Genomic DNA, 19,904 nt, shown 5'->3' with positions numbered 1-19,904 from the left:
GTTAGGGGATGGGTAGGGGTGGGAGAGGGTTGGTTAGAGGATGGGTAGGGGTTGGAGAGGGCTGGTGAGGGGATGGGTAGGGGTGGGAGAGGGTTGGTTAGGGGATGGGTAGGGGTGGGAGATGGTTGGTTAGGGGATGGGTAGGGGTGGGAGAGGGTTGGTCAGGGGATGGGTAGGGGTGGGACAGGGTTGGTTAGGGGATGGGTAGGGGTGGGAGAGGGAGAGGGATGGGTAGGGGTGGGAGAGGGTTGGTTAGGGGGTGGGTAGGGTGGCAGGGGGTTTGTTAGGGCATGGGTAGGGGTGGGAGAGGGTTGGTTAGGGGATGGGTAGGGGTGGGAGAGGGTTGGTTAGGGGATGGGTAGGGGTGGGAGAGGGTTGGTTAGGGGATGGGTAGGGCTGGGAGAGGGTTGGTTAGGGGGTGGGTAGGGTGGCAGGGGGTTTGTTAGGGGATGGGTAGGGCTGGGAGAGGGTTGGTTAGGGGGTGGGTAGGGTGGCAGGGGGTTTGTTAGGGCATGGGTAGGGGTGGGAGTGGGTTGGTTAGAGGATGGGTAGGTTTGGAGAGGATGGGTCTCTGGGGCACAGGTCTCTGTATTCCTGCAGAAGAGACTGGCAGGTTGGGTGCAAAGTGCACAAAATGGCCTTTGGCTTCCACTAAATGATCGAGTTGCTACTGAGCCTATTTGTTTCATGCTGGAGATGACCGGGGCTATGGGATCTGTTATCTGGCAACCCAATATTATATTTCATTAACTCATTCTTCATTTCCTTTCAATGAATTTGTACCCAAACTGTTGTTTAAAAACAAGAAATGTAATTTTCACTCCGCGCCAGGCGGTATTACCCAGGAACAGATGTAAGGTGCTCGCCGCCGCATTCACACATTCGCTCAGCAGATGCGCCGGTTCATAGCATATATTAAACTAATTTTTATGACATTAAACATTTGGTGCCGCCGTGAATGCAAATTTATATGCGCTCATTAAAATGCTAAACTCTGCGTTTCATTTTCTGCAACTTTAAAAAAAAAACAAATGTCCAAATCATGATGAAAAAATCTGTTTAAAAATCTGTATCAGTCAAACAAAGAAAGCCCTGACACTGAATACTGATAGGGACCAGGTATGAACAGTAACGAATAGATAGTTTGGGAACTAATGCGTGTACCCAATACCCACTTTATTTGGATATCCCAGGGGGAACCAGAGCAGGGCAGTTGGGGGCTTGAAGCCAACTCCAGACTGGGATTCAAAATAGGCCCTGGCATTCCCAGTACCCAGAGGCACAAACAGCCCCCCCAGCCCAATAAGTAGTGACTGTCTGTGGCACCTTACAGCCCCCCTGGCATTCCCAGTACCCAGAGGCACAAACAGCCCCCCCAGCCCAATAAATAGTGACTGTCTGTGGCACCTTACAGCCCCCCTGGCATTCCCAGTACCCAGAGGCACAAACAGCCCCCCCAGCCCAATAAGTAGTGACTGTCTGTGGCACCTTACAGCCCCCCCTGGCATCCCCAGTACCCAGAGGCACAAACAGCCCCCCCCCCCAGCCCAATAAATAGTGACTGTCTGTGGTACCTTACAGCCCCGCTGGCATTCCCAGTACCCAGAGGCACAAACAGCCCCCCCCCCAGCCCAATAAATAGTGACTGTCTGTGGCACCTTACAGCCCCCCTGGCATTCCCAGTACCCAGAGGCCCAAACAGCCCCCCCAGCCCAATAAATAGTGACTGTCTGTGGCACCTTACAGCCCCCCTGGCATTCCCAGTACCCAGAGGCACCAAACAGCCCCCCCCCAGCCCAATAAATAGTGACTGTCTGTGGCACCTTACAGCCCCCCTGGCATTCCCAGTACCCAGAGGCACAAACAGCCCCCCCCAGCCCAATAAATAGTGACTGTCTGTGGTACGTTACAGCCCCCCTGGCATTCCCAGTACCCAGAGGCACAAACAGCCCCCCCAGCCCAATAGTGACTGTCTGTGGCACCTTACAGCCCCGCTGGCATTCCCAGTACCCAGAGGCACAAACAGCCCCCCCCAGCCCAATAAATAGTGGCTGTCTGTGGTACGTTACAGCCCCCCTGGCATTCCCAGTACCCAGAGGCACAAACAGCCCCCCCAGCCCAATAGTGACTGTCTGTGGCACCTTACAGCCCCGCTGGCATTCCCCAGTACCCAGAGGCACAAACAGCCCCCCCCCCAGCCCAATAAATAGTGACTGTCTGTGGCACCTTACAGCCCCCCTGGCATTCCCAGTACCCAGAGGCACAAACAGCCCCCCCAGCCCAGTAAATAGTGACTGTCTGTGGTACCTTACAGCCCCCCTGGCATTCCCAGTACCCAGAGGCACAAACAGCCCCCCCAGCCCAATAAATAGTGACTGTCTGTGGCACCTTACAGCCCCCTGGCATTCCCAGTACCCAGAGGCACAAACAGCCCCCCCCAGCCCAATAAATAGTGACTGTCTGTGGCACCTTACAGCCCCCCCTGGCATTCCCAGTACCCAGAGGCACAAACAGCCCCCCCCAGCCCAATAAATAGTGACTGTCTATGGCACCTTACAGCAGCCCCCCTGGCATTTGCCAGAACCCACAGATTGCTAGTCCGGACCTGCTTGACACTCTAGTCTTTGACCAAAAGACCATATAAGCCACCCAGTGTGGCCCTTCCACGTAAGCACTGTATCTATATAGCTCTCGCTGTGGTGACATTTCCCTATTGACTCCCATAGTATTTTAGTGCATGGTAAACTGATGTCAAGGCCCGACGGCCCTTACGAGGCTTGAAGCCCGGACCAAGGAGAAAGCTGTGTACAGATAGTCTGATTTGTGCTATCCAAGGGGGTAAGAAAGCTCAAAGTCGTATTTAATCAACATGGTCAGTATTGAAGTCGAAAGTCAGAAACCAAAAGATCAAGTGTCTATAAAGATTCTCATTTATCCAGGTCATGATATACAGTATCTAGTAGACTATGAAGATTTTCATTCATCCAGGTCAAGGTATATCTAGTATAAATAAATCTAAAGCAACTGGACTTGTTAAGTAATCATTGAAGACGTTTCACTACTCATCCGAGCAGCTTCTTCAGTTCAACTGACTCTCTGAAGAGTTACAAAGTGCCATTGTGATTGGATTAGTGGAAGAGTACATATGCTGAGGACTTCCCATACCAGTCAGTTGAACTGAAGAAGCTGCTCGGATGAGTAGTGAAACGTCTTCAATGATTACTTAACAAGTCCAGTTGCTTTAGATTTATTTATACTAAATAAGTATCTAGTAGAATTAAGTCTAAAATGACTGGACTTTTCTGAGTTTTTCTTGGAAACGTTTCACCACTCAACCAAGTGGCTTCTTCAGTTCTTCCAACTTAATTCTACTAGATACTGCAAAAGATCAAGTCTAAATAGTTATTCAGGCACCCAGGAACTCAGAGGAAGATCTATATTCGGCATTGAACCCAAGTCTTTGACGTCTATTTACGATACAGTGACGCAGCTTTCATCCATTAAGTCGAATACTAACCGGCACTTGCCCTATGTTACAATCAGAGAGTTAAACCCAGTGTTGCCTATGGACGTGCCAATAAATGAACGTTCGGTTCTTTTGATCCTTCATGTAGTTCTTACGCATTTATTTTACTTTGATCTAAAATCCACTATATTAGCAGAATTTCCTTTCGCTGAAATGTAGATATCTGCCAGCATTTGACAGAATTCCCATGTTCCTACTGCTGCACATTTGCTCTGAACAGTTTGATTTGCTCTGTTTGCTTAATTAATACCTTAATACTCCAGACAACTATTAGTCATTCCCTTGGCAGCTTATGATAATGGCGGATTGGGGGTTATTCAAAGGGAATGCATTGGGAATGAGGCCTGGGATCGTCTTTGTATCGAACCAACTGTACAGTAGGAGGTCATCTAAGAATTGATTATTTATTATGATGTAGGCAGTGATTTTCTTAAAGTGATATATGTGATATTTTACAGTGAGAGCTGGGAAGTTGTGGGATTCCCTCCCTGAATCAGTGGTACTGGCTGATACATTATATAGCTTTAAGAAGGGGCTGGATGGCTTCTTAGCAAGTGAGGGAATACAGGGTTATGGGAGATAGCTCTTAGGGACTGGTTCCATTGCCATCTTGGAGTCAGGAAGGAATTTCCCCCCTCTGGGGCAAATTAGAGGCTTCAGATGGGGTGTTTTTGCCTTCCTCTGGATCAACTAGCAGTTAGGCAGGTTATATATAGGCATAATGGTTGAATGTGATGGACGTATGTCTTTTTTCAACCTACCTTACTATGTTACTATGATATATGTAGTGATATGATGGGCCATTATGAACCAACTATGTGCTTACTGCCCAGCCATTGCCAATCATAGAGGACCCCGTTGATGCATTGTTGACAGACCTCCCTAGTATTCGATGCGTTTATGATCACAGTCCATGTAGAAAATCAGATCTGCCAACACCTCCATCTGTGGTTCTATGGAGCATTGCTTGAACCAAAAAGCATTGGGACTCCTTTTCATTTAAAAAAGCCAATGAGTGCAGTTAGGCCATTCATGTAGTCAAATCCATCCATGTGTGCACTTGGATGATCAGCTAAACCTAAAATTATCCTGCAGGAATGTGGTTGTTATTCTTTTTCAGGCTTAAGTCCCCCTTGAAGGTCCATCCTTTGCCAGAGCCCATATTAGTTAATAACATGGTTACAGATATAGAAAAACATTGGAATATCAGCCATTCAAGCAAATTTCCAAATTTTAGATCATGAGTTTTAACAACATACCCAAACTAAATGACCATAAAGCTGGGCTTTCAGGTGTATCTAAGAAAGGAAATCTCACCCTAACTTACCTTCAGTCCCTATGCCACTTCTCCAAGCCCCACCAGTTTGGGGACCACTGATGTAGGGAGACCTTAATGCACTTTTCAACTGATGTTCAGTCATTTATATAGGAGATTAGCTTCTTGTTTTGCATCAATAAAGCTATGTCACTTTGATATTATCAAGAAACTATCTGTCAGAAATCAAAAATATCAGCCAATGGGAAGGCCCACTGGTCAGTGCAGAGAGGGACAAAAAGAAAATATGAATGAAATTGGCTGCAGGTGTGGCCAACAAGATGGAAATGATGATTCTTGGTGTTTTGCTCCAACTTTCTCATTTTTGTCAACGTGGAAGTGCCCATTGTGGTATAAAGGACCAAACATGTAGCTTTGTGGAGTTAATTGGGCAGATGTAACTTAAATTACCCATTTTAATTATATTTTGGCTACCAGCAACCATGGGCAGTGTGTGGCCAACATACTCAAGGCTCCAAGTGTATAAGAAGTCACGATTAGTAATGGGCAACTCTGTCCCATTTGGCTTCACCAAAAAAATTGCGAAGTCAATGGTTGTTTTTTCAAAGGCTACAAAAGCCCTTCCCAAGAGTAATAATCAGTGAATTCTAGTGAATTATATCACATTCCTTTTCTGTTTGTCTTCAAAGGCAAACTATACTACTTGTAAGGACTTTTCAAAGGAATATTTTATATCCCAAAGGAGGATTTGCCCTTCTCTTATTTCTAGAGGACATAAAAAGCTTTGTCCCAAGTGGATTTGTGCCAGTGGCCCTATTTCTGTAGGAATCTCAGAAGCTTCTACAAATGCCCGTCCCTTGAGAAATCATTGGGGAATTCTGTATCTTTGAAGCAAACACTGTTTTTATTTTTAAACTTTGCTTATAGTTTACTAAATCCTGAGCCAAACGAGAGGAAACAGATCCATCTTCCTGGGCACGGATTTCTCACTCTGGGTTTTATGACTGAAGATACAAAGACCAAATGTTTCATTTATTATGAGAAGAGCTTGACAGTGCGTGAACCTGTAAAATGAGCAATTGCAACGGGGATCACAAAGCCGCCGCCAAACAAGTCCGTCTGTAATTCTCTTCCAGCCAACCAGCCGCGTTTTATGCCTTTTATCTCTTCTTCTCCAGAATGCTGAGCTTGGAACCGAGGAGCCCAAGTAGGAACCATAAAAAGACAAAGAGGGACTATTGAAAAACCGTTTGTGTTGCTGTTTTTCATCATTTACATTTTTTTAGAGAAAGCAATTATCTTCCATAAAAAGGGTGATGCTCAATTTCCCTTTCTCTTCCCTTTTGGATTCGAGAAAAAGACGCAACGAAAAATGCAATTGTGCATATATTGACATTTTTAATAGGGATTCACCGAATCCGAACCCCCGAATCCTTCGTAAAGGATTCTGTCTAATACCGAAGGGAAGGGTAAAATGAAAAATGTTCAACTTGTGCATCTACATGACAAAAAGTCACGTGATTTTTAGGATTCGGGCTAATCCGAATTCTGCCCAAAATAAAGGCCAAATCTTGGCCGAATACCAAACCGAAGTTTTTGAAACAAAAAAAAGATTGGATATTTTGCCGACTCATTGAAAATGAATATCAGAATGTGATTCTATTCACTGGAGGTACATTTTGTGCAATTTAACATGATTGGGCTGCTCATTCGCAACCCAAGAATATTTTAGTCAAAATATATTTTAGGCAAAAAAAGATAATGCTATGGCGTGTTGAGGTTGAAATATGATCGATTCTTGGCCCCATGGTTCTCCACCAATCGGCTCTTGTGACCTTAATACTCAAAAGTGCTCGGCCTAAGGTATTGTATTTTGTGAAACCCCTTAAAATTCCATAATAAACAGGATATCATGTACTGTGATCGTCCAGCGCTCTACAACCAGTGACGCTTGATATTCTTCATTTCCCAGGGTGCCACGGCCATGTGACCTGTGCTCTGATAAACTTCAGTCACACTTTACTGTGGTGGAGTGATATCCCCCTCCCCCTCTCACCCCCAGCAGCCGATCAGCAGAACAATGGGAAGGGAGCAAGATAGCAGCTCCCAGTAGGCATCAGAATAGCACTCAATAGTAAGAAATCCAAGTCCGGCTTGGGACTCCTCCAGTTACATGGGAGTAGGAGAAACAATAGGTTAGCTGAAAGCAGTTTTAATGTGTAGCGCTGGCTCCTTCTAAAAGCTCAGACTGAAAGCTAATATGTTAAAACGTGCTGAAAAGTTTCACCTATCTCTGGTCAATATGACTTTAAGAAAAAGGAGCCTGGCGTTGATAAACAAGCAGGATAACAGGTGCTGTATGGTGGCTCCGTGCCCAGCAGCCGTTTCCTCCTTCCAGCTGACTGCCGTGACTCACGTTGGGGAGGATCAATAAAAGCTGAGTTTCGAGTAAATGGGTTTTCTTGTGTTAACCAAGTGTAAACTTTGGTTTCTTTCGTTTACAATCCTGACTTTTATTGCGAATAAAGTGCATAGGTTGTCCATGGCGCCGTTTGTACCTTTTGCATTCCTCAAGGTAAGTGCTAAATATATAATATAGAGCTGCAGATTAATGATAGATATTCTCATATCCAGCCTATTTAGTACACTGTTAGTCATTCGCAGGGGATGATGATTTGCAATATAATCGTGATTTGAGTTAATTGCTACTTTATTGTCCATGTGTTGGGAATTGGCACTCCTCCCTTCCAGCGACTGACAGGTTTTGATATGTTCCTACTGGCGCAAATACTCAACTGAGAGTTAGAAATAAAAGGGATTAGGATGGAGGAGATCACTGAGCCAGAATGCATTAATGTTGGGTTTCAAGCAGGGATTTATTATCACTGAGTCTCGTTGGATCTTGAATTCTTGTTATCAAGAAAATCACCCAAAATATCTACTTAACGAGCACAATATGCACCATTCAATGTGTGGCTAAATGGGCAACATATGCCCATGTTCGGTATGAGCCCAAGAAATAAATGTAGAAAAACGTATTCACGTACTTGTTATCACTGGCGGAGAGGGATTTTTGTGTTTGAAGAGCAGGCAGTTCTCTTGATAAAATTGCAAAAGGATGCAACTGTGTGTATGTGTACTTGGTTATTTACCCTGAATACATTCAATGTCTGTCTGGCATAATTTTCGGTGCTCGCTGGTGTAATGTCTGGGGGTTTGGCATGTGAGCGATGTCTGCTCCCTATTCTTTCCAAGCCTTTGACTCGGGGCACTGAGGGAGCTCCAGAGCTATCACCTGGTCCGGAGGTGTTAGTAGCTCCAGGGCTCCCCTGCATCAATTCCACGTATAATACCCCAGAACACACAGCAGGATAAATACAGTGCCAATTCCATGTATAATACCCCAGAACACACAGCAGGATAAATACAGTGCCAATTCCATGTATAATACCCCAGAACCCACAGCAGGATAAATACAGTGCCAATTCCATGTATAATACCCCAGAACCCACAGCAGGATAAATACAGTGCCAATTCCATGTATAATACCCCAGAACACACAGCAGGATAAATACAGTGCCAATTCCATGTATAATACCCCAGAACCCACAGCAGGATAAATACAGTGCCAATTCCATGTATAATACCCCAGAACCCACAGCAGGATAAATACAGTGCCAATTCCATGTATAATACCCCAGAACCCACAGCAGGATAAATACAGTGCCAATTCCATGTATAATACCCCAGAACCCACAGCAGGATAAATACAGTGCCAATTCCATGTATAATACCCCAGAACCCACAGCAGGATAAATACAGTGCCAATTCCATGTATAATACCCCAGAACCCACAGCAGGATAAATACAGTGCCAATTCCATGTATAATACCCCAGAACCCACAGCAGGATAAATACAGTGCCAATTCCATGTATAATACCCAGAACCCACAGCAGGATAAATACAGTGCCAATTCCATGTATAATACCCCAGAACCCACAGCAGGATAAATACAGTGCCAATTCCATGTATAATACCCCAGAACCCACAGCAGGATAAATACAGTGCCAATTCCATGTATAATACCCCAGAACCCACAGCAGGATAAATACAGTGCCAATTCCACGTATAATACCCCAGAACCCACAGCAGGATATATACAGTGCCAATTCCATGTATAATACCCCAGAACACACAGCAGGATAAATACAGTGCCAATTCCATGTATAATACCCCAGAACCCACAGCGGGATAAATACAGTGCCAATTCCATGTATAATACCCCAGAACACACAACAGGATAAATACAGTGCCAGTTCCATGTATAATACCCCAGAACCCACAGCGGGATAAATACAGTGCCAATTCCATGTATAATACCCCAGAACCCACAGCGGGATAAATACAGTGCCAATTCCATGTATAATACCCCAGAACCCACAGCAGGATAAATACAGTGCCAATTCCATGTATAATACCCCAGAACCCACAGTGGGATAAATACAGTGCCAATTCCATGTATAATACCCAGAACCCACAGCAGGATAAATACAGTGCCAATTCCATGTATAATACCCCAGAACCCACAGCAGGATAAATACAGTACCAGTTCCATGTATAATACCCCAGAACCCACAGCAGGATAAATACAGTGCCAATTCCATGTATAATACCCCAGAACCCACAGCGGGATAAATACAGTGCCAATTCCATGTATAATACCCCAGAACCCACAGCAGGATAAATACAGTGCCAATTCCATGTATAATACCCCAGAACCCACAGCAGGATAAATACAGTGCCAATTCCATGTATAATACCCCAGAACCCACAGCAGGATAAATACAGTGCCAATTCCATGTATAATACCCAGAACACACAGCAGGATAAATATAGTGCCAATTCTAGTATAATACCCCAGAACACACAGCAGGATAAATACAGTGCCAATTCCATGTATAATACCCCAGAACATACATCAGGATAAATACAGTGCCAGTTCCATGTATAATACCCCAGAACCCACAGCAGGATAAATACAGTGCCAATTCCATGTATAATACCCCAGAACACACAGCAGGATAAATACAGTGCCAATTCCATGTATAATACCCCAGAACCCACAGCAGGATAAATACAGTGCCAATTCCATGTATAATACCCCAGAACCCACAGCAGGATAAATACAGTGCCAATTCCATGTATAATACCCCAGAACCCACAGCGGGATAAATACAGTGCCAATTCCATGTATAATACCCCAGAACCCACAGCGGGATAAATACAGTGCCAATTCCATGTATAATACCCCAGAACCCACAGCGGGATAAATACAGTGCCAATTCCATGTATAATACCCCAGAACACACAGCAGGATAAATACAGTGCCAATTCCATGTATAATACCCCAGAACACACAGCAGGATAAATACAGTGCCAATTCCATGTATAATACCCCAGAACCCACAGCAGGATAAATACAGTGCCAATTCCATGTATAATACCCCAGAACACACAGCAGGATAAATACAGTGCCAATTCCATGTATAATACCCCAGAACCCACAGCGGGATAAATACAGTGCCAATTCCATGTATAATACCCCAGAACCCACAGCAGGATAAATACAGTGCCAATTCCATGTATAATACCCCAGAACACATGGTAGGATAAATACAGTGCCACTCCTATGTATAATACCCTAGGTAGGATATCCTATCCATGGTAGAATATTATATGTATAATTTTATATCTTGTGTTTAGTTTTTTTCCCTTGGTTCTACAGGGGAAGAAGAAGAGGAAGATAACAGGATTCTCCCTTCCTGTGAAATGAAATCTTTCTCTATTCTTTTTAAGGCAGAAACCTGTTTTACAGAATTCATTCCTTCCCCTTTAAACGCATGGCCTAGTTACTGAGAAACACTATTGGCCCCTTATGTTCCATTGGATCAATATGTAATATATCCGATGTGCACTACTGGATTTCCTGATCCCTTTTACGCCCGTCTGCTTTGTAGCACAACAAACATCAAAGCTGCGGAGCCCTATGTCTGTTTTATTTTAAATCCCCCTCATTTATTTAAAGCATATTTTTACAAGTAGGAAGCTTTTTCATTTGCCAAATCGATGTTAATTGCTTTCCTAACAGTGCATTTTGGATCAGCCAAGGTGGTAACCTAGTGTGAAATTAAATTAGCTAATGACTCACACAAATGCTAAAACATTTAATTGTCTTATTTGTACCACACTGAATAATGTGTTTCCCTCCATGATACTAGCAGTGTTAAACCGCAACAAGATTTTGATGCCTTAGTACAGGGGTCCCCAACCTTTCTTACTCGGGAGCCACAGTCAAATGTAAAAAGACTTGGAGAGCAACACAAGCACCATAAAAGTTCATGGAGGAGCCAAATAAGGGCTGTGATTGGCTATTAGGGGCCTCTATGCACCCTATCAGCTTACAGGGGCTTTATTTGGTAGGAAATCTTGTTTTTATTCAACCAAAACTTGCCCCCAAGTCAGGAATTCAAAAATAACTCCCTGGTTTGGGGGCACTGAGAGCAACACCCAAGGGGTTGGTGAGCAACATGTTACCCCGAGCCACTGGTTGGGAATCACTGCCTTAGTACAACAGCCAGTCAAGTTCATTATTCAATATGGCGGTGCCCAGTCCCTTCCTTGTGCCCCCACTGTCCAGGCCTCAACATGGCTCTTCACTGCAAAAATGATGTTGGTTGAGGTGGGGGAGCTACAAGGACAAAATAATGAGGCTATTCAATATAGATCCAATAAAAATGCATGCTGTGGCATGGGGGGCAATGTTTACTGGGGGCCCAGAACACTAGGAAGTGGCACTAAGGGAGAAGAGGACCTTTTGCTGCAGTGACGTGAGAGATACTAAACAGAAGAGCCAACTTTTGATCAATCAATAATACTGGCCTTCAAGTTAGTGGCAGGTAATGATGTCACTTTGGGGCTGGAGCTATGACATAAGAGGTTGGGAAAAGGGTGGGCTGGGCATGGAAAGGTGATAGGGCCAGGAAATGGTTGGAGTTATAGGCGGAGCAGTGGGTGGCCTGTGGTTATAAAGCAGTGATCCCCAACCAGTGGCTCGGGGGTAACATGTTGCTCCCCAACCCCTTGGGTGTTGCTCCCAGTGCCCCCAAACCAGGGAGTTATTTTTGAATTCCTGACTTGGGGGCAAGTTTTGGTTGAATAAAAACAAGATTTCCTACCAAATAAAGCCCCTGTAAGCTGATAAGGTGCATAGAGGCCCCTAATAGCCAATCACAGCCCTTATTTGGCTCCTCCATGAACTTTTATGGTGCTTGTGTTGCTCCCCAAGTCTTTTTACATTTGACTCTCGAGTAAGAAAGGTTGGGGACCCCTGTTATGAAGGGTGACTGAAGCAAAGAAGGTAAGGGAAGGGATTTATAGGGAATTACAAATTTATCGACAAGTACTTTAGTACATACTGGTAGAGTAAGAAAAGTACTTATTGTACAATAGAATAGTAATACACATGGCTCCTAGTTGGTGATTTACCTGCCAGACCAGTCAAATACCAGCCAGGTGGTGACCCTACTGTTGTAGGATTGCCACAGGAAATCCATTACATTTAAGTCGCCTTGTCCTTTAAGCACAGAAGATGCAATCACCTTGACCAATCAGGCTTCACCGCTTTGAGCCAGCAGGTACCCCCACAGAGCAGAGTTTGCCAGCGATTTCAGTTCCATCATCCTGCTAATACCTCCCTTTGTATGCAGAGCAAGAGGCAAACTCGCACACATTACCAGATAATGAGCCCTGGCGATGCGCTTGCATTAGCCGACTTGCATGTCTCGGTGAATACTAATGGCGCTATAAAGAGCGTGGGATATTCTGATGGATGTTCAAGTGCCGTAGAGCATACCCACAAGGGCAGCAACCTGCTCACAACAAAAGGAATCATTTGGAACTTTAGAACTTTCGTTTTATGGAAAAGCAAAAATTACCCAGAAGTTAGTAGTTTAGACTGGAAACACCCAAAGCTTATTGGGAACAACATTGTACAGCTTCTCCTATTGGGCACAAGTTCCTTCCAATGCTTCGCCTCAACTGTTGTGCCCACTGTGATTGCTTCAGCTTCTGATGCCCGTCCTTATGTCTTCACAGCAGCTGCCATTCATGAAAGGCACTGTGAGACTGGCACTTTAAGAATGAGCTTATTAATTGGACATCTCATCAAGAAGGTCTTCTCTTGTTGAGATGTTATCAGCGTGATCTAAGACATCCATAAAGGTCCATGTCTGGAAGAAGTGATTGGCACCCTAAAGAGGCAGATAAACAAAATGAAAAATTACATTCTCCGCTACTCCATTGTCACCTACAGATGGGGCCCTAGCTATTCCAAATGGTTTCTTAGGACATCCAAGATAGTGCCATTGTCTAAAGCTGGCCATACACCTTCAGATCCGCTCACTTGGCGATGTCGCCAAGTGAGCGGATCTTCTCCCGATATCCCCCACCTACGGGTGGGTGATATTGGGAGAATCCAGGCTAATTCCATCATTTGGCCCTGGGGCCAAATGATCAAATTAGAATGACTGGTATAGGCAAAGTCGGTTTGGGGACCACATCAACGAGCCGATGCGGTCCCTGATCCGACTAGATTTTTTAACCTGCCCGATCAATATCTGGCCGATTTCAGGCCAGATATTGGTCGGGCAGGCCCATCGGTAGTGCCCCTACACGGGCCGATTAACTGCCGAATTGGTCTAAGGGACCCATATGGCAGCTAGAATCGGCCTATGTATGGGGACCTTTAGGACATCCAAGATAGTTCCATTGTCTAAGCTGATTCCTAGGGATTCGTATAACAGATAAACTCAGACTGAAGATAAGATCAACGCTTTGGCCATGGATATCTTTAGAGTTCAATATGTTTTGAGGCATTTATTCAAAGTAAACCCCTGGGGAATCCAACTTAGAAGATCTAACGGTCTTGGAAATCACTTGGGGTAGCCATTACTCTTTGTGAAATGAATTCAACCAACAGGAGGCTGACAATACATTAACAAAGGTTACGGAATCAGTCAGTAGGATTAGTGGCCGTACTTGTTAGAGATCTGATTTTTTTGTGGGGTTGCCAGTTTGGTGACTCCAGTCCAGGATAGGACTATATAGAGGATATCCATATAAAGTGGTGTAGACCTTTTCTGTATCTCTTATGTCTTCTCTCCTTTTGCTCAAATGTTTTACATCAGTAAAATGTTGCTTTATTTCATTTAGAATACGCTCGATTTGAGGCCAAAATCCATGATCTACGTGAGCAGATGATGAACCACAGTATGAGTTCTGGGTCTGGCTCCCTGAGAACCAACCAAAAGCGTTCCCTCTATGTAAGGTAAGCAGCAATCATTATGGGCTAATTGCAAGCTCTGCTTTCTTTGAATGTGTGGTTTGTTTTACAGCTTGAGCTGTGGTTCTCCCTACAAGGGCAATTGTCCCAAATGGTGCCCCACTGCCTGGAACTGTCACTGATACTGCACAGTCTCACAATAGATAAGGTATATAATTGTAGAAAAGCTACAGGGTCCAAGATGAAATGGCTTAGAGCAGTTCCCAGACTTTGTTTGTTTCCTTGAACAAGATGGCTTTGTGCATTTGATGTGGGGGCCCAACCTGAAGGCCAGTTAGGGGGGGATTTGGGGTGAGTGCTTATTTGTGCCCTGGGTACCCCTGGAACTATAGCAGGGTGACTGTTACCCCAATGTTTCTATATATCTGTAACCTTGTTATGGGCTAAGGGGGCCCAGCCTGAAGGCCAGTTAGGGGGGGATTTGGGGTGAGTGCTTATTTGTGCCCTGGGTACCCCTGGAACTATAGCAGGGTGACTGTTACCCCAATGTTTCTATATATCTGTAACCTTGTTATGGGCTAAGGGGGCCCAGCCTGAAGGCCAGTTAGGGGGGGATTTGGGGTGAGTGCTTATTTGTGCCCTGGGTACCCCTGGAACTATAGCGGGGTGACTGTTACCCCAATGTTTCTATATATCTGTAACCTTGTTATGGGCTAAGGGGGCCCAGCCTGAAGGCCAGTTAGGGGGGGATTTGGGGTGAGTGCTTATTTGTGCCCTGGGTACCCCTGGAACTATAGCGGGGTGACTGTTACCCCAATGTTTCTATATATCTGTAACCTTGTTATGGGCTAAGGGGGCCCAGCCTGAAGGCCAGTTAGGGGGGGATTTGGGGTGAGTGCTTATTTGTGCCTTGGGTACCCCTGGAACTATAGTGGGGTGACTGTTACCCCAATGTTTCTATATATCTGTAACCTTGTTATGGGCTAAGGGGGCCCAGCCTGAAGGCCAGTTAGGGGGGATTTGGGGTAAGTGCTTATTTGTGCCCTGGGTACCCCTGGAACTATAGCGGGGTGACTGTTACCCCAATGTTTCTATATATCTGTAACCTTGTTATGGGCTAAGGGGGCCCAGCCTGAAGGCCAGTTAGGGGGGGATTTGGGGTGAGTGCTTATCTGTGTGGTTACATACAACTATAACTAAAAAATGTCAAAAATGTTTCAATACAAATGAGGTCTTGAATCCTGAATGCCATGTTTATTATGTTTATTATATTATGTTTAGCACAAGAAGTAATAGTGTAATTATAAGTACATTAAATACAATACTGTATTGTGTATGACAGAAGGCATTCTGCATAATGTGCTTCATAAAGATACTTTGATAATAATTACATTACTGCACTGCCGCTTCTACCCAATTACACGGATCTCTGCCTGCGTTTCCAGCCCATGTGTCGGGGTACTGATTATCCGGCCGGCACAGGGTGCGCTTGTGGGAGTCCACGTGAATGGGCTGGAGGTGGCAGTGAGAGAAGTGCGAGGATTCTCATTTACATGTCTCTGCCAACGAGACGACTGCTGCGAAAGCCCATTGCGGCGAGATGTATTTCTGTGGATTATAGACATGTCTAAGCACTGAGAACATTCAATTACCCGCGTTATGTTCCATCTCTCACTCGCCTATTGCTTCCCAATAACATAACCGAACACACGCAGTGTTTGTCTGCTGCCAAATATGCCCTTCATTGTTTGCTGATGAGAACGTAACGCTAGGAAGAGGTAGATAGAAAAACAATAATAATCAGGAAAGGTAGAATCACCGGGGAGGTTAGCCCACTGTAGACACAGGCCTAGGGTATTTTGGTGGAGGATGCGCCACTACTAGTGATGGGCGAAATATTTTGCCAGGCATGGATTCACTACGAATTTCCGCGGCGAATTGTTTAGTGAAACGGATTAAAAAATTTGCCACGGATAAATTTGGCGCACGTCCAAAAAAGTCGCGGGCGTCAAAAGAATAGTCACGCAGCCAAAATAAATTGTGAGCATCAAAAGAATAGTCGGGGAGTCAAAATAAATAGTCGCGGCGTCAAAAGAATAGTCGCGGCGTCAAAATAAATAGTCCTGCATCAAAAGAATAGTCGCAGCGTCAAAATAAATAGTCGTGCATCAAAAGAATAGTCGCGGCGTCAAAATAAATAGTTGGGCATCAAAAGAATAGTTGCAGCAACAAATTTTTTTAGGTGCAACATTTTTGCCGCTTCGCGAGTTTTTTACCGTTTTGCGAATCTTTTTTTTTTAGGTATCCCCTGCTCCAGTTCAAGTTGGTCAGGACTGTACATACACCCGCAGGGTCCAGACAAATGCAGGGAAGCTTTAAAGAAGAAATAGGGATGGGCACACTATGCACAAAATTATCCAGCAAACATCTGATATTTTTTTTGGCACAAATTGTATTGATTCTGGCACTTTCTGGAAGATTTGGATTGGTTCAAATCCTTAGTATTGAGCTGAACTGCAACATTTCCGCATTAAGGGCCAATCTGCTATCAGAGAGGGGCGAGTGCTGGTGCAAAAAGGGCTGCATAATTGTAACCCCTAGGGTCCCGTTTTTTTTGCTGTGGTGCTTATCCATGCCCAGTGTAAGGAGCTCTCTGTGTCAGTTGCACCCTTTGTTGCCACTGCTTAGTATTGAGCTAAACTGCAACATTTCCGCATTAAGGGCCAATCTGCTATCAGAGAGGGGCGAGTGCTGGTGCAAAAAGGGCTGCATAATTGTAACCCCTAAGGCCCTGTTTATTTCGCTGTGGTGCTTATCCATGCCCAGTGTAAGGAGCTCTCTGTTTCCAGTTGCACCCTTTGTTAGCATTGCTTAGTGCATGAGAGCCTTGTACTGTTAAAGCAGCAACCAATTTGGGCATGCAGGCACTCAAGGATCTCCACAGGGGTCATTTAAAAAATAAAAAAATAATTTATTCAAAGCTACATTACAACATAAGGCATCTTCATAAACCCTACGCGTTTCATGCCCTGTTGTCATCAGGGGTAATGTAAAATTATTTACATTACCCCTGAAAACAATGGATGGTATTATGTAAAGTGATATCATTTTGGAATGGGCAGGGACTTGATCCATTTCTTTTTCCTCCCTTGGCAGGGGTCCCCAACCTTTTTACTCTTGAGCCACATTCAAATGTGAAAGAAAAAAGTTGGAGAGCAACGCAGGTATTCAAAAAGCATATTGGCAACCTGGGGATGCCAAATATGGCCTGTGATTGGCTATTTGGTAGCCCCTGTGGGGACTGGCAGCCTACAGGAGGCTCTCGCTGGCAGTACACCTGGTTTTGATGCCTCTGTAGGGACCCATAGGGTTAATCTCCCCTAAGGCTTTAAACCAGTGATCCCCAGCTCGTGAGCAACATGTTGCCCCCCAACCCCTTGGATGTTGCTCCCAGTGGCCTCAAAGTAGGTGCTCATTTTTTGAATACTTGGCTTGGAGGCAAGTTTTGGATGCATAAAACCCAGTGTAAAGCCAAACAGAGCCTTCTGTAGGCTGCCAGTCCACAAAGGGGCTACCAAATAGCCAATCACAGCCCTTATATGGCACCTCCAGGTACCTTTTTCATGCTTGTGTTGCTCCCCAACTCTTTTTACATTTGAATGTTGCTCACGGGTAAAAAAGGTTGGGGATCCCTGCTTTAAACCCTACTTTCTGATTGTGCTGTTACTGGGCAAAGTCCCATGTATCTAGTTTACACTATAATTTACACCTTATTGGTTTATATGGTTGCCCCCCACCCCTGCAGTCTAATATAGTGTCTAGAAAGGAGGTGTGACTTGCTCTTTGCGGCACTGGCCCCCGGGCCACAGGTTGGGGATCACTGCTTTATAGCATGACTTCTAGATATACACTCAGGAAAAAAGCCATTGGATCAAATATCCTTTTATCTCAGTGGGTCATTTGCTTTACTGCACTGCTGCTTGGAATGCCTGTAGCTGATTTAGCAGTAAAAGTAATAGAAATAAGGCAAATGAGGCATAGGAACCATTTGTACTAAACTTAGAAACCATATAAATATATTAAATCTGAACCTTTTTGGCAGCAAATAACAAAATAAAGTGTTACAGCCTGACTATGAGATGGCATTATACTGACGGCTGAATCCCCGTAAGGCCAGTATTGAGCGGCCCCGGGTGAATTGCTCGGCAATAGTGAATGGTGGATCCTGGGGATCTGTCTGTGCTTGACGTGTTCTGTCATCTCTGTGATTAATAGGCCTGTTGTATATCTGTCCGGCTCTGATACAGAGCATTGACCTTACTGGGTAAATGGGGTTGGGAGAAATGACTGGGCGCATCAGCGAGACTGGAAGCCTGACACAGACATCACTTGCTGAAGTTCGATGGCAGCCGGGTCAGGCTCAAATGGCTCGGAGACAAATGGGAAATACATACATGCTTGGGAAAAATAATCTGTTTTCCTGGATTAACTATAACAAAATGTATATATATCTATTCACACATACATTTGCACATAATTAAAGGAGAACTAAGCCCTAAAAAAAACAATGTGGCTGTGTTTAATAGACTGAGCTTACTGTATCAGCCCAGAGCTACAGCAGGCCTATAATAGTAATGATCCAGGTCTTCAAAGTTGTCCCTAGTAGCTGGCCTTGTTATTGTGTGTCAGTGGCACTGCACATGCTCAGTGTGCTCTGGGCTGATTATTACTCAACAATAACATAACTATATGCAGGGCCCCTTCCCCCCTCTGGACACAGTTCCCATTGCGATTTGCATTGGCGAATCTGACGGGCCCCAAGGATGTGCAGACCTAGGCCCCTGTTCCCTCCATAGTTTTCCCCCATTAATCAACCCTGATGCAGAATGCACTGGTTTCTATAATGCCGGGTAATGTGAATCTGAATGAATTACTAATGTTACATGATGAACGTTGACATTCTATATATACAGTATATATACAGCAGCCCAGAGCATGTGTTGTGGATCAGAATAATATGAGGGGCTATTGGGGGCATCTTCCCTTCTAAAGAGCTGGAATGGCCTTGGCTGGTACAGAAGCCCAAAACATAATCCCCCATATGTAATACAAGGCACAAAGATTGCCCTGGGGCAATAACCCAAGTCAGCCAATAAGGTGTGTTCTTTTAAACAGTTGACAAGTAAATGCTACCAGCTAACTGGTTACTATTGGTAATTAGACCTGTAAGGATTTTCAGCTTTTACTAGTCATTTCTAGTCATATTATTTGCTGAGCTTTAGCTTTAAGAATAAAGAGGTCATTTACAAAGTGCAGGGCAAAGTGCAAAGAACTGGGGCGCAGAGACTTGTACCCCATGTATACAGTGTGTTTGGCAGGGTTGTATTCATGAGGGTAAGTACAAATACAACACCCCTCCTGCCCCCTACCCATCCTGTACATACAGGCTGTAACAGAGCCCTCTACTTACCGACTTCCGACACGGCTTGAAACGTGCAAAATTCCTGTTGGGCAGCGGCTTCAAGTGCCTTTTAATTAGTCAAAATGTTCCTCGACTGAGCCTATTAGAGCCAGAGCAGGAGTCGTCAAAAGTGCAGTTCTTCAGGATAATGATAATTTCATGTATTTTCTAAACCGTTTCAGTCAGCAAGGGATAAAAAAAAAACACACAATATAAATATATTAATCACCGCCGCCCCAGGATAGAGAGAGAAGGGGATTGGGTGGAATCATTCATTAAACAATTGGCTGTGGCTGCAGG

General features: G+C 44.6%; 1 protein-coding gene across 5 annotated transcripts in view; it reads left to right on the top strand.

Annotated features, from left to right (window-relative positions):
* The window catches only part of dlg2 (discs large homolog 2), a 615,655-nt gene that overhangs the window by 480,078 nt on the left and 115,673 nt on the right, over positions 1-19,904 (top strand). For all 5 annotated transcript variants that reach the window (XM_018091766.2, XM_012958043.3, XM_031897354.1 and 2 more), the window contains one exon: positions 14,074-14,188. In XM_018091766.2, the coding sequence (XP_017947255.1) occupies positions 14,074-14,188 (115 nt within the window). The remainder of the gene's footprint in view (positions 1-14,073; positions 14,189-19,904) is intronic.

This window comes from Xenopus tropicalis, chromosome 2 (assembly GCF_000004195.4).
Source record: "Xenopus tropicalis strain Nigerian chromosome 2, UCB_Xtro_10.0, whole genome shotgun sequence".
In the NCBI taxonomy this organism is placed as follows: Eukaryota; Metazoa; Chordata; class Amphibia; order Anura; family Pipidae; genus Xenopus; species Xenopus tropicalis.
This window is presented reverse-complemented; position numbering and strand designations above follow the sequence as displayed.